Source organism: Trichosurus vulpecula, chromosome 4 (assembly GCF_011100635.1).
Source record: "Trichosurus vulpecula isolate mTriVul1 chromosome 4, mTriVul1.pri, whole genome shotgun sequence".
Lineage (NCBI taxonomy): Eukaryota > Metazoa > Chordata > Mammalia > Diprotodontia > Phalangeridae > Trichosurus > Trichosurus vulpecula.
In genome coordinates, this window is record NC_050576.1 from 239,069,452 (window position 1) to 239,084,062 (window position 14,611).

A 14,611-nucleotide genomic window follows, 5' to 3' on the forward strand; every position below is an offset into this window, starting at 1 on the left:
GGGCCACTAAACACCATTCAGTTATTTGCATTAATTTACAAGGCTCTGCCACTGTGTGTGTGTGTGTGTGTGTGTGTGTCTGTGTCTGTGTGTGTGTGTCTGTGTGTGTGTTTCTGTGTGTATATATGTGTGTATGTAGGGAGAGTAAGAATGGAGAAGTTATACATATGTGTGTTTATATTTATATTTGTATATAAAACCAATCAATCTACAAAAAAACAGGTTGTTTCCTAGAAGTAGATACTCTGCTAAGCTCTGGGAATACACAAATAAAAGTGAAACAAGTCCCTACTCTCAAAAAATTGTATTCTAATGATTGGAAAACCCACATGTTATGTTGTGTTCTACCAGATATTAAAGGATCTAGATGATGATCTTTGGGACGCTGGAGAGGGAGCTCATTTAGAGAAGAGAATAGGTAAGAATCAAGAATTACAAAGGTTCGGAAGGCGTGTGTGGGTTGTGGTTTTGTCATTGTTCTGAGAACCCACAATAATAAAATTACAGTTCAAACAAAATAATGAGTAAATTTTGAAGGCTTAGGCTTTAATAACTTATTAAAAACAATAATCATTGTTGCTGGTATGATAATTGTGTGTATTCTAGTCTTTCAAAGATACTAGGAATTTGGCGGGGGAGGTGTTATCATTTTTTACTGGTTAACATCAAACAAATGACCAGATAAATTAGTCAGATAAAGGCATAATGATGTTGTAAAAAGAATGATACATTTGCAATAAAAATCATAGCTCCACTACTTTACTATTCCTGAGAACTAGGGTAAATATTTTCTTCTCTCTGGGCTTTAGCTTCTTCCACTGTAAAATGAGGTATTGTCCTAAATTATCTTTAAATTTCCTTCAATCTCTCAACCCTTTAAAAAGAGATTCTTGAAAGACAAGATCTAAATTTAGAGAGCTAATATAAAGTTGGACATGATTGTACATGCCTAGAGTCTTTACTGCTGTAGAAGCAGAGATTGCTGGGTAGTTGGAGCTTTGGAGTTCTGAGACTAAAGGAAATCTACACTAAGTCCACCACCAATATGACTCCATGGGTATTGGGAGAGGGCAACTGGCTGCTTAAGGAGGGGAAAAACAGCCCAGACAAAAAAAATAGAGCAGGTCAAAGTTTCTGTGCCAATCAGTAGTAGGATTGAAGTCTTGAGAGACCACTACTCTTCCAGCCTAGGCAAGACAGGGAGATGCAGTCTAAAAAAAGAAAAGTAAAAAAAAAACTAATAAAAATAAAATCAGTACTTTTCAGTATGGTAGAGAAATTTTTGTCAAAAGACTGCAAATGTAATTTCTAAAAAGTTTAAAAGGCTTTCGGGTAGAGGAATTTTAAATAGCTAAAGGTTGAAATTTGCCTACAAATTCATGGTCAAGCTTTAATGTGTACATTTCACTTTGGCCTGTCGAGTGGATTGTTTCCTGAAACAAAAGGTAAAGTATGAAGAGAAAATGTGAAGAATCAATACTGTCCTCTTGGCATTTGGGTTCAGCTATAAAACAGCTTCCTTTTGAGGCTCACAAGTAAGCTACCAGCCCATTTTCCTTGATCCACAGGAATAGGAACATTCCTGAAAGGCTAGGCCTATTAATTAGAGACCTGCACAGCTCTGCCTCTTGCTTGTATAATCATTAAATTGATTTCTCCAGTCCATCATATAACTGTTCCAGCGACGGAATCCTGCTTTCCATTCACGCTCGGCTTCATCAATATTTCCTGTAAAACATGAAATGGGTTGGATTAATCTACATTTGAATTGATAGTTACATTAATTGAAAAAAAATTTTCATTACAAATGCTATTTTCTCTAGTTACACTGCATGACAGATCCTTGTTTTGTTTATTTAGGGTTATTTCTTTCTTCTTCCCTTTAAGTTGTCAGTATTTCAACTTTTAAGATGTAACTTTTGCCTGGGAGTTTCTTTCAAAGAAAATGATCATCTTCAATAAGACAAATTTTACCTTTTAAAATTTTAAGGGAAACAAAAAGATTTTGTATTTTTGTTTTAAAAAAGTAAAGATAATGTTTAGAAATCCCCAGTCTTTCATTATCCTTAGATTCTTTAAAAGAAAAAAAATACATAAATATAACAAGTCTCTTCAATGGTGAAGGTATATAATTATAATTCTATATGGTTAATGTATAGGTTAAGTTAAAAGGAACTAAATGTTTTCAAGGATGGCTTCTTTTCTTATCAAGGATACATATTTATATGCCAAATCCTGAATTGTAATTAAAATTGTTACCTTTTAGTACTTCTGAGCATCCACAAAGATTCTCAGTTTATTGGCATAGACACATATAAAGATCTACATTAAAGTAGCCTTTATATTCATTCATTCAGTTCCTTCATCAAACATTTACTTACTTCCTAGTAGGTAGAGGACATTGTTCTAGATTCTGGGGATACATGGACAAAAGCAAACCATCCTGAACTTCAAAACATTTATGATCTATATCTTATTTTAAATAGTATATTATTTTTCACCACTTACATGTTAAGAAAATTTTTAGCATTCATTTTTACAAAATTTTGAGTTCCAAATTTTTTTCTTCTGCCTTCCCTCCCTTCCTCTCTTCTGAAAATGATAGGCAGTTTGATATAGTTTATACGTATGTCATTATGTGAAAATATTTCCATATTAGTCACAGATGTGAAAGAAGAAACATATCAGGAGAAAAAAAACAAGAAAAAATAAAGTAAGTGGAAAAAATTGCTTCAGTAAGCATCCGGAGTCGATCAGTCCTTTATCTGGATATAGATAGTATTTTCCTTCATGAGTTCTTTGTACTTATTTGTGATCACTGTGTTGCTGAGAAGAGTGGAGTCATGCATAGTTGATCATAACACAATGTTGCTGATACTGTGTACAATGTTTTCCTGGTTCTGCCCATTTCACTTTGCACCAGTTCATACAAGTCTTTCCAGGTTTTTCTGAAATCTGCCTGTTCATTTCCTATTGCACAATAGTATTCCATTACATTTATATACCACAGCTTATTTAGCCATTCCCCAATTGTTGGGCATCCACTCACTTTCCAATGTTTTGCCCCTGCAAAAAGGGCTTTTATGAATATTTTTGCACTTGTAGGTCCTTTTCCATTTTTAATGATCTCTTTGTGATACATATCTAGCAGTGGTATTACTGGATCAACAGTTTGGTTGCCCTTTGGGCATAGTCCCAAAATGCTCTCCAGAATGGTTGGATCAGCTCATAACTCTACCAACAGTGCATTAGTGTCACAGTTTTCCCACATCTTCTCCAACATTTATCATTTTCCTTTTCTGTCATATTAGCCAATCTGATAGATATGAGGTGATATTTTAGAGTTGTTTTCAATTGCATTTTTGTAATCACATGCCCATAGATAGCTTTGATTTCTTTTTCTGAAAATCACTTGTTCATATTCTTTGACCATTTATTAATTGGGGAATTGTAGGGAGTTAGTGCCGACCCAGGGGCTGCTCGGACCCAAGCACTTGGCCTGTTTCCTGGGTAAAACCAGACAGGCTCAGTAGGAGTTGGAACGGTAGGTGCCCAGAGGAAAGACCCCCTCCCACTCTGGTAGCCATCCTTTCTCATGCAGGCAGAGTCCATTCACCAAGGACTCACAAGCCCAGTAGGAGGAACCCAGCTGGCCATTACCTAATGCTCTTGAACCAGTGCCTAACACAACAATGCTTTGATACTTTACTTACTGCAACATCTTTGATACTTTACAAGGGCATCCTGCCTTGTGCCTCATATAGTTCATATCAGCTGGCTACATGCCTGAGCCTTCCCATGCCTCCATAGATACTGTAGGACAGCACCCTGCTTTGTTCCCATACTCCCATGGAAACTACCTTACTACAGCCCTAGTTTTTCCCATATGCTTGTAGGCAACATAGTTTACAATAATCCAGATTCTTCTCACCAGATATCGATCTTCCCATGCTCTCATCTCCTCACCTCTTGAACACCTGCTTCTGCTTATGTAGTGCAAAAACCTATAAAACTGGATAATGTCTGCCAATAAATCGGAGTTGCATCTTCCCTGACTCTCGCCTCATCATTGTGTACTGAGATAGGGATACTTGCTGGTCAAGGACCCCTAACAGGGAACGGTTCGCATTCTTGTGAATTTTACTCAGTTCTCTATACGTTTGAGAAATGAGGCCTTTATCAGAGATATTTGCTGAAAAATTGTTTCCCACATTTCTCCTTTACTTCTAATCTGGGTTGCATTGGTTTTGTTTGTACAAAAGTTTTTAATTTAATATAATCAAAATTATCTATTTTACATTTTGCAATGCTCTCTAGCTATTGTTCAGTCATGAATTTTCCCCTTCCTATAGATCTGTCAGGTAGACTATTCCTTGCTCTTCTAATTTGCTTATGGCATCACCCTTTATGTCTATATCATGACGAAGGTCTGTCATATTAAACTTTTCTAATACTCTATTTTTTCTCCTTAGTTTCTTTCTTGTTTATTTTTGACTGGATTTATCTGGTTTTGAGAGAGGACAGGTGAGGCTCCCTAGTAGTTTAGTTTTGCTGTCTATTTCTTCTTGTAACTCACTTAACTTCTCCTTTAAGATTTTGGATACTATACCACTTGGTCCGTATATGTTTAGTTTGGATATTGCTTCATTGTCTATGGTACATTTTAGCAAGATGTAGTTTCCTTCCTTACCTCTTTTAATTAGGTGTATTTTTTGTTTTTACTTTGAGATCTGGATTGCTCCCCCTGTTTTGTTTTCTTTTTTTTTTACTTCAGCTGAGGCATAATAGATTCTATTCTAGCCCCTTATCTTCGCTCTCTGTGTGTCTCTCTGCTTCAAGTGTGTTTCTTGTAAACAACATATTGTAGGATTCTGGTTTTTTATCTACTCTGCCATCCACTTCCATTTTTGTGGGAGAGTTCATCCCATTCACATTATAGTTATGTTTACTACCTGTGCATTTCCCTTCATCCTATTCTATCTCATGTCTGTCCTCTCTACCTTGAAACCTTTCCCTCCTCACCCATGCTTTGCTTCTGTTTATGACCTCCACTGATCTGCCCTCCATTCTGTTATGGTCTATCCTAATGAAATTCCATGTTGGGTTTTTGTTCTGCTTCAATTTATCTTAAATTTATAAAACAAAGCTATGGCTCATTTTAATGAATCAACAAAGTATCAAACATATGTCCAGTACCTATAGCACATGGTATTTATGGTTTTATCCACATAGACAGTTTTATAAGTCAAAGTTTGTTATTACAAATCTGGGACAATTTATATTTATTGAAGACAATTTCTGGAACCCTAACTGTGAATGTATATATGCATGCATATATATGTATATATAAACACATACCACACATATATATGTATGCCTGTTTTTGAAATGCTCCCTGCTCTCATCCAGGAGATCTTTCCTTTTTTTCTCTTTTTGCTGTATCCATACAACATTCTATTTATCCAAATATCTATCTACCTGTCTCTTACAAGAATCATTTTTGCAAGCTGGTGAAGCCTACGTACCACTTATCATAAGGATACTTGTCAAGGATAAAACAAAACTGATAGGATTATAAAGGAAATCAATTTTGGTGCAATAAATTTACCAAAATATTACCAAAATGATTTATAGCCCCCAAGTGAAGAATTCTTGCTCTAATCCAATTTTTCCTTTTAAAGATAGGGAAACTCAAATCTAGTGAATTTCAATGGCTTGGCCAAAGCCACAAATAGCATAGCAGGTATTCAAGCCCAGGACCTCAGAGTCCCCTTCTGGCTTACATTTTGTTTTGCTTTTCATTTGAGATGCTATTGTGTTTAACTTCTTTCCTTCAGAGTTGTATATTGTCCTTAAAGAAGACTGGCTAGAGCATCATGCTGGCTCCTATGATTCAATTCAATTCAAAAAACATTTTAATTGCCTCCTATACACTAGGTCCTGTGCTTCATGCTAGTTTTATAAAGTGTATTGGACTCAGGAAAAAGAACCAAAAAACCAAAATAAACAAAAACACCTCATGTAGGAGGTGATTTCTTGCTCTGAACCTTAGAAGTTTCTGAGATATATGGAGGGGAAGATGATATCAAGGACTGACCCTGAGCAAAATTATCAAAGCAAGAAAGGTAATATCATATATAGAAAATGTCAGGCAGGCCAGTTAGGCTCTACTGTGCAGTACGTGAGAAGTAACATGAACTCAATCTAGCAAGATAGACTTCAGAGAGATAATGAATGTTGAGAAATGCCAAGAACGTTGGTTTTTAGACTCACAGTGAACCATGAGAGCTTCAGGAAGAAGAGAATGATATTGTTTATCCTGTGCTTTAAGAATACGAATTTAGCACATATTCTGAGGGGAGAGTGAAGACAAGAAACTTAGAGGTAGGGAAACCAATTAGTGGGCTAACATAATGGTCCAGATAATAGATGATGAGTTCCTTAAAGTCCCAGCTAAAATCCCATTTCTCAGAGAACTCTTTCCCAATCCCTCTTAATTTTGTCTTTCCTCTTTCCTATTTATCAAGTACGTAGCTTATTTGTACATAAATTTGTTTGTTGTTTTCCCCCATTTGATTGTGAGCATCTTGAAGACAGGGATTACCTTTGGCCTCTTTTGAACATATTTAATCATATATACAGGCATATAACTTGCATGTGTACTATATATACTTGTAATTCATGTTATTATATGCTGCATATGTAGTATATGAGAACCAGCATGTTATAGTAGAGAGGAAACCTCAGGACCAGGAAGACCTGGGATTTAAGTCCTACCTCAGACACATACTTATTGTGTGATCCTGGGTGAGTCACTTGAACTCTGAGTTCTCCACTCAACTCTCTCAGACTGCAGGTTAATGGGAAGTTTTCTTTTCTAGGAGAAGCTCATACCAATACAATAGCAATGGGAGCAAAGGCTTACACCTTATTGTATGGCATCTTTCCATCTATAAACAGGAACAGATCTAGAAGTAGCTACTAAGGTTTCCTTTGTAAATATGTAGCTAGTGATCTCCATATAAGACGGATTGATAGGTAGGAAGAAAGAGACACAGAGAGATGGAGAGAGAGACACACATGCACAGGGAAAAAAAACAATATACTTAAGTAGTAAACCAAAGTATTAAAATTTCGAATGAGTCCTAGGTTATCAGACACCTAATTAAAATATGTTTGGGCATGAATGGGTATGAATGAAAAGACTTTTTAAAAATCCTTAGGATTTTCCATGTATTATGCTAAGCCCTGGAGATGCAAATTCCATAGTGTTCAACGTGAGGCAGTTACTACCTTCTAGCAGATTACATTCTAATAGAGGGAAATAATGAAGGTGGGGATTTCTGTCTGGGGAGTCACAGTGATGGTGATGTATAAAAATGTGTAGAGAAGATAAATGTCATGAATAATGGTAATCTTGAATTGCATTCCTGGTACATTTCTTCATAATGTTATTGCTGCTCAGTTAGATGTAGCTGGTTATCTCCCTGGCATAAGTATTTATCTCTCTGAATTACATATCCTAAGCCATACTCACTCCTTCTGGTGGAAGCACGTTCTTTTCAAACAGGAACTGTTTTTAGGGGAAGGGAGAAAAGAGTGGAATGAACAATTATATGGTACCTACTATGTGCCAGGCACTGTCCTAAAGGCTTTACAAACATTGTCTGATGTGACCCTCACAAGTAGGTGCTATTATTATCTGCATTTTGCAGTTGAGGAAATTGAGGCAAGCACAGGTCAACTGAAGTGTTCAAGGTTACAAAGCTAGTGTTTGAGGTCACATTTGAACACAGGTCTTCCTGACTCTAGGACAAGAATTCTAATCACTGTGTTACCTAGCTGCCTCTAGCTGTGTTTTGTATCTCCAGCATTGAGCACAATGTCTTATTTCTAGTAAACTCTTAATAAATGCTGATTTGATTATATAGAATGGAATGGAAATGATTGTGAGAAGTTTGGACATTAATAAACATTTTAGCAGGCCTAGCTATTCCATTACCTCCCCCATGAAATTATGGGGCTAAACTAGAATTACTAAATAGAATAATATTCCTGGCATACTTGCACAGTCCTTAGATTGGTAGTTGAGGATTTTCTTCAGATGTTATTCTTTGGAAAATCTCTTTGATGAATCAGAAATGTCAGGGGGATTTATTTGTTGCTTTGACTGCAATCAAGCTATACTCAAATTAGAATAGATTGGTTTAAAGCTGGTGTTGTTTAAATAATAAATAAATCATTTTTATATTTAATAAGTCTTCAGTTTTTAGTGTATTTAAAGTAGAAGCATTCAGTGTTAGTGGAACTGTGTACAAATATTTGAGGGTTGTTATACGATGGAGTTTTTTTTTTCCAGGGAGGAAGGCAAGGCAGTTAGGATCAAGTGACTTGCCCCAGGTAGCACAGTTAGTAAGTGTAAAGTGTCTGAGGCCAGATTTGAAATCAGGTCTTCCAGACTCCATGGCTGGCGCTCTACAAGGTCTTCCTAAAGTCTGGATATAGGCAATTGATGGCAATGTGGAATTATTGCATCGAAGTCACATGAGTCTTGCCAAGCGCATCAACCTTTGCATCACAAAATGATGGAAATCATATTGAAGATGTTATTTGTTAATATTCCAATTGAACAAAAATTTCATTTCTTGAAAATATGCATTTTGCCTATGTGTCCAGACTTTAGGAAAACCTTGTATTCATTGTATCACCTAGCTGCCCCTGCCCCCATGATGGACTTTCAAAAGAAGAAATTTGTTTGTACTTTATTAAAAATTCTGTTCTTTGCGAATGGTCAAGAAATATGCATATATTCCTCCAGAATGAATAAACATTGGGCTTACTGTTCCAGTTTGACTATCTCACCTGTGATACTTGAGTTTCATATGTCCCTTTAAGAAAAGCCTGAAATTAAGGCCTTGAAGAGAATAAAATCATTTGCCTCTTTGCCAAATGAGAGACAATTTGAGGATCTGGACCATGACTAGTATTATTTAGAAAGAAGGCACCTGGTTATGAATTCCTTTCCTTGACGTGATTATAGTTTAACAATCAGAGTCACTAATGCAATGATTCCTGATTAGCCGTTCAGGCAAGTGTTACATTTCCTCCTGGATGGCTCATATTCAGATGTTTATGAGCTCTAGTGCTTTGAAAGTAGGCCTTCCCAAATGTTTTATAAACCTGAGTTCTTCCTTTATCTATAAACGTCCACTCAAGAAGCCATTGATCTGTGTAATTAATTATGAAACGTTGAAATCCCAGCCAGTAAAGAAACCAAAGGAAGAAAACATGCAAGGGGACAATCAGAAATTTCAAAGTCACAGTAAATGAATAGAGACAGGAAAATAAGAGTTTGAGTACTGAGGAATGCATTTCTATTTATCTACATATGTCATATTATGTTACACTAGGTTTTATCACATATATGTATGTATGTATGTTTGTATATGTATGTACGTATATAGCAATTGCACGGCAGTGTGGGGTAGTGGATAGAGAACCAAGAAGACCTAGATTCTATTCCTGCTTCTGATATATTCTACCATGTGAGCCTGAGTAAGCTATTTAAAATTTTAGTGCTACAAGCAAAAATTCTAAGACCATATATTGCAGAAAAGGTGATAATCTGCTTTGGTAGGAGGAGGTTTTGTGTGTGTGTGTGTGTGTGTGTGTGTGTGTCCAAAAACACCTTAGAGAGGTACCTCATGAAATGTGTCAGTTGTCAAGCATGTGGCACATGATCAAGGCCTGAAAAATTCCTGAGTGCCTCAGAACTAGATTAAGAACGGAATTGGGAGATATTTGACAAAATAAATACAACCCAATACAACACATGATTTTCTAAGCTGATATGGGGGTGGTGGGATCATTATCTCAGTTTAGTAAGCTCTGTCTCTATTTGAGTTTGACAGCAGTAATCTATGCCTAGGGTACATGTGTTTAATTTTTTTCCTTACAAGTAGCTTTTGGCTGAGGAGAGGGTAGAGAGACTAGCCAGTCATTGCAGACCTCAGAGGAATGGAAGGGGTGGCACCAATGAAGACAGAGAATGATAAATGTATGCTTTGTCTGTTTCATAGTTTTAACTTGGGCTGGCTGTAAGCATTGCAACAGGTTCCTCTTGGATCTTTCCTATTTTTGAGAAGGTTTAGGGATAGAGGTGAGGGAGTGATAACTATATCATCTAGAAATGGTTTGCTTAATATACTAATTTAAGCTGTTAATATTAAATGATAATGTTAAAAATGCTAAACCATGTGAGGTATTTTCTCTACACAGGCATTAGAAGAGATCATGTTTTAGTCCAATTTGCTTAGAAATGTGAATCTCCAGAAGTATTTATTCCATTCTTTCAGAGAAATCAACACTATGCTTGAAGAGCCACAGAACAGAGGAATATTACTCTAGCCCATTAACCATGCTCCCTGGTAGGAATCATGGAATGGATGCTGTACACAGATAATTGTTATTTTGCGTTGGCAAGGAAAAAAAATCATCGTACAACCTCTGCTGGTCACTGGAACAATCTCCTCAACATATATCCTTGAAGGAACTGAAATCAGCTGAAGGAAGCTTAAAATTTAATATTGGGAAGATTCACCTCTTCTTCTGTGACTTCTTCATCTTCTATTATCTGGTACTATTTGTTCAGGTTGGTTGCAGTCTTGCCAAAGTCCTCATTTTTTAAGCAAATCAGTTTCAGCACCTAAGTCACATGCCTATATCCAAAACCATATGCATTGGTTTAATGCCCCCCCAAAAGAAAACTTGCCACCCCTCTCTATCTCCCTGTTTCTTTTGATTTTTATCTTATTCCTCAGGATGAAAATTAATATTCATTCTTGGCTGAAGTCATGGGCTGAAATCCTATCTTCTATGCACACTTAGCCGGGAGACTCTGGGCAAGTCACCAAATTATTCTTAGCTTCAATTTCCTCATTTGTAAAATGATGAGGATAGTGACTGTAGTATCTGACTTAAAGAAGGGTAATGATAATAAGTCTAAATTGAAATAACATCCATAAAGTACTTTGCTAGCCATAAAGTTCTTGATAAAATATTAGATATATTTGATGATGTGTGCCCCTGCTGGAATAGATAGCTATTTCTCTGAGGAAAGAGATAAGAGGAGAAATGATAGGCATATAATGAGTACTACATATCCACTAGCCTATCAAATGTGAAGGCAAAGGTCAAAGAGCAGCTATGGAGTATAGGAAAGAGAGGAAAATATTACACGGGACTCCAGGGAGTTTTCCTAAAGTACTCAAATTTCTGTATTTGGAATCAGTTTCCCATAGTGTGAATCGATTTCCCTTATTGGAAGTTAACCATTAATTAGGAGTTTAACAATAAGGGTTTGGTGGATAATGATTAGAGAATGATTCTGTCAATGGATATGATTCCATTATCACAAAAATAATAGAATGAAAATGTGTTAATTTTATTGACAGGCAAACATTGCAGTGATTTACAAAAATTAAAAACATGCACACCAGACAATTTATACATAATAGTCATTTAATTAATTTTATTTCACTAACATCTCCTTTGAAAGGAATACTTTGGGTAAATTATTTGGATGGATTGGTGATTGAAAAATATATTAAGGTTGAATTAAAAGAAGTTTAAATAATATGAGCTTATATAGTTAAAACAAATTCTGTCATCCATTGACACCTGGATGCATATTATCAAGTTTTAAGTTGCAGAACAATCTAAGTTGGATGAATAAATCACTTCCTGACTCTAAGGTTTCTTAAACATTGAAAGGAGATTCTATTTCAGAATAGATTGGATAGTTGAGAGAGTTGAGACACATACTACCTTTAAACATATGGCTTGTAGATCATCTTTCCTTCCTTTCCTTTGACAGATGTGAATCTGAGAGGTATTAGTATCTATTTATAGCTGACTCAGTTATCCAACAGTAGATTTATCTGCCTTCTATCTTATTGCTGGTGACTTGGAGCCTCTGGCCTACCATTTTTATAGGTAACATCAGCTTTGAGATGGGGGTGTTTAGGTCAAAAAGATGTCACTTGAGTATTTGTCTTACTTATTGCAATTGTTATATATTCATACTCTATGACTATCGATAAAGATATGGAAGTGACCTTAAAGGTCATCGAGTGCAACCCTCTCACCCTATAGCTTAGGAACCTGAGTCCTAGAGAGCTAAAATGATCGGATCAAAGTCAAATGAAGAATAAATGGCATCATCAGGTTTTGAATCCAAGATCCTCTGATTTCCAAAGCCACACTTACTCTCATGTTATGTTATGCTTTACCTAAATAAACCATCATTTACATGCATGATATTTAAGGGCAATTGATGCCAGTTCACATGGGGCTAGACAGAAGAGGACTCAAGAGTTTTATTCACCAGAAAACCCTGAATTTATCTATTTGAGATAAATGAGCATCCTTTCATCTCTCCATTCTTCCCCCAGCCAGAAGGGATAAAAATTAGAGTTGGAACTAAGAATCACAGCTCTCTATTCCTTTCTATCAAATTCACAAAACCTTTTTACAAAATTCCTGAATGGTCATAGAATCGTAGGACCACAGAAGTCGAATGGAGCTCAGAAGCCAGAAAGACTTGACCAAAACTCTGTTTCACATGTAAACAAACATGCACGCACATGCACACATGCCTATAAGATATTTTGTTAAAATAATTTCTCATATTCTGTGAGGTGTGGTAGTAACCTACTTGTTTACCTGTTGTAAGCCTGCTGTTTACCCTTTAGTAGCTATATTTCCAGGATAGAGATTAACACCAAAAATATGATACAAATGTCTATGTTTCTCTGAGACTCTTTTCCTATATTCTGAAGACATAGCACACATTTGTATCTTTAGTTTACCTTTTTACTACTTTTTTTGTGACAGATGAGAGATAACAGTCCTTGATGGACTAATGTTCTCCTAAATTAGGTGAATTATTTTTTTCTGTTTTCTAGCCATCCAAAATGAGTTGAGAATAATGAATATTTTTATGACATAAAGGCATACCTTTACTAAGCAGTCATAAAAGAAAATTGTCTGTCTAAGAAAAGGGAGTTTCCTTACCTTATAATTAACTATGTGCTATTCATTTGTATTTGTTCTCTCTATATTTCTTCTGTTTAAGCATATACATGAGCCCATGGTCTCCTCCTGCTGGAATATAAGCTCCTCATGAGTGAGGATTTTCATTCATTTTATTTGTATTCCCAACACTTAGCACAAGGTTTGGAACATAGCAGGCATTTAATAAAATACTTATTGATGGATCCATATATGTCTGCCTACCTCTGTATCTGTCTGGGTCTATCATCTATCAATCACTATCTCTCTATCATATATCTATGTTTGTATCTTCTATTGTAATGGTTGATTCAGAACAAGTGGTTAGTGATGCAATAAATGTCTCTACATCTCTTGGCAGGTCCAGTGCATTGCCTCATTGTTATTCATGCCCAGAAGACACACCAGGCAGGCCTGTTCTGCCAAGAGATGCAGCAGGCCATCTATTGATATCTACTATGTCACAGAACATTTGGTAACACTCAGTACACTTGTATATCAGAGACATTGCCCCAACAGATGGAGTACACAAATATAATTTTCATGAGTAATGCATGATGATCAAAAAGCATATTAATCAATAACATGTTGTTCTGAAATGTCCACATTTTGACTGAAATTGACCCAAATTTATTTATTTTAAAAAAAAATAATCTGCCACATTTGTGGAATCATCCACACAGTCAAACCATGACAGGGAATCATGACAAAAAGATGATGAAGACAAAGGTTGAAATTGAGGAAGCACTTGAGTATAGAAAGAAAACAGATTCTAGCAATGTCATTTTTTTGTAAGAATGCTGATGAGAGGCAACTTACATGGTGCAAACAGCTGGGTGACTTTAAAATCAGATGATAATCTTCATGGGAAAGTCATAATTCTCAAAGAATAGCAAAGCAAAATTTTATTAGTTTGACAATGAAAATAGAATAGGGGCACTTTCTCACTAATGATGGACATGTGACTAAAAATGATAACAAAAACCAACAACCAACCAAAATTTTATTGTATTAATCACCATGGTATTGGTTTAGTTACTTAATTAAATACTAAATAATTCACATGTTGGTAAAAGAGCCTTCCACTAAAGTCTTCCTGTGACCTCTCCTTGTTTCATGAGGTGCTATTATGTTCTCAAAAGCTATGCCAGTGAAGATTTGTTCTCAGTATAGACATGGCACAGGTATATCATAAAAGGACCAAATATATAGAGCTGCAATTAAATCAAAATTAAATTTGTCTTGTCCCCCCATTTTTCCCAGGTATGTTAACTGAATTGCTCAAGACCACTCTAGAAGATTCTACCAAACTGGAAGGGTTTTGAGGACAGGTCTGGTGCTATAACCAATATCTCTTGTTTTAGGACTAGACTAAGTAAGTTTCAAGAGGTTCAAAACCAGGTGAGCAGCACTGTGGCACATTTTTTGGACATAGAAACTATCAAGGACTCCTTGAGGGATCAGAACTGGTAGAGGGAAAACCAACAGTAGGAAAAACACACAGACTTGAAGTTTCTTTTATGTATTGAAAAATTCAATG

The 14,611-nt window shown here is 35.9% G+C and overlaps 1 protein-coding gene across 1 annotated transcript in view; it reads right to left on the bottom strand.

The window, feature by feature from the left end:
* Positions 1-287: 287 nt before the first annotated feature.
* BCHE (butyrylcholinesterase) overlaps positions 288-14,611 on the bottom strand; it is a 96,616-nt gene continuing 82,292 nt past the window's right edge. The window contains exon 4 of the mRNA XM_036753535.1: positions 288-1,728. Within this exon, the coding sequence (XP_036609430.1) occupies positions 1,604-1,728 (125 nt within the window). The 3' untranslated portion in view covers positions 288-1,603. The remainder of the gene's footprint in view (positions 1,729-14,611) is intronic.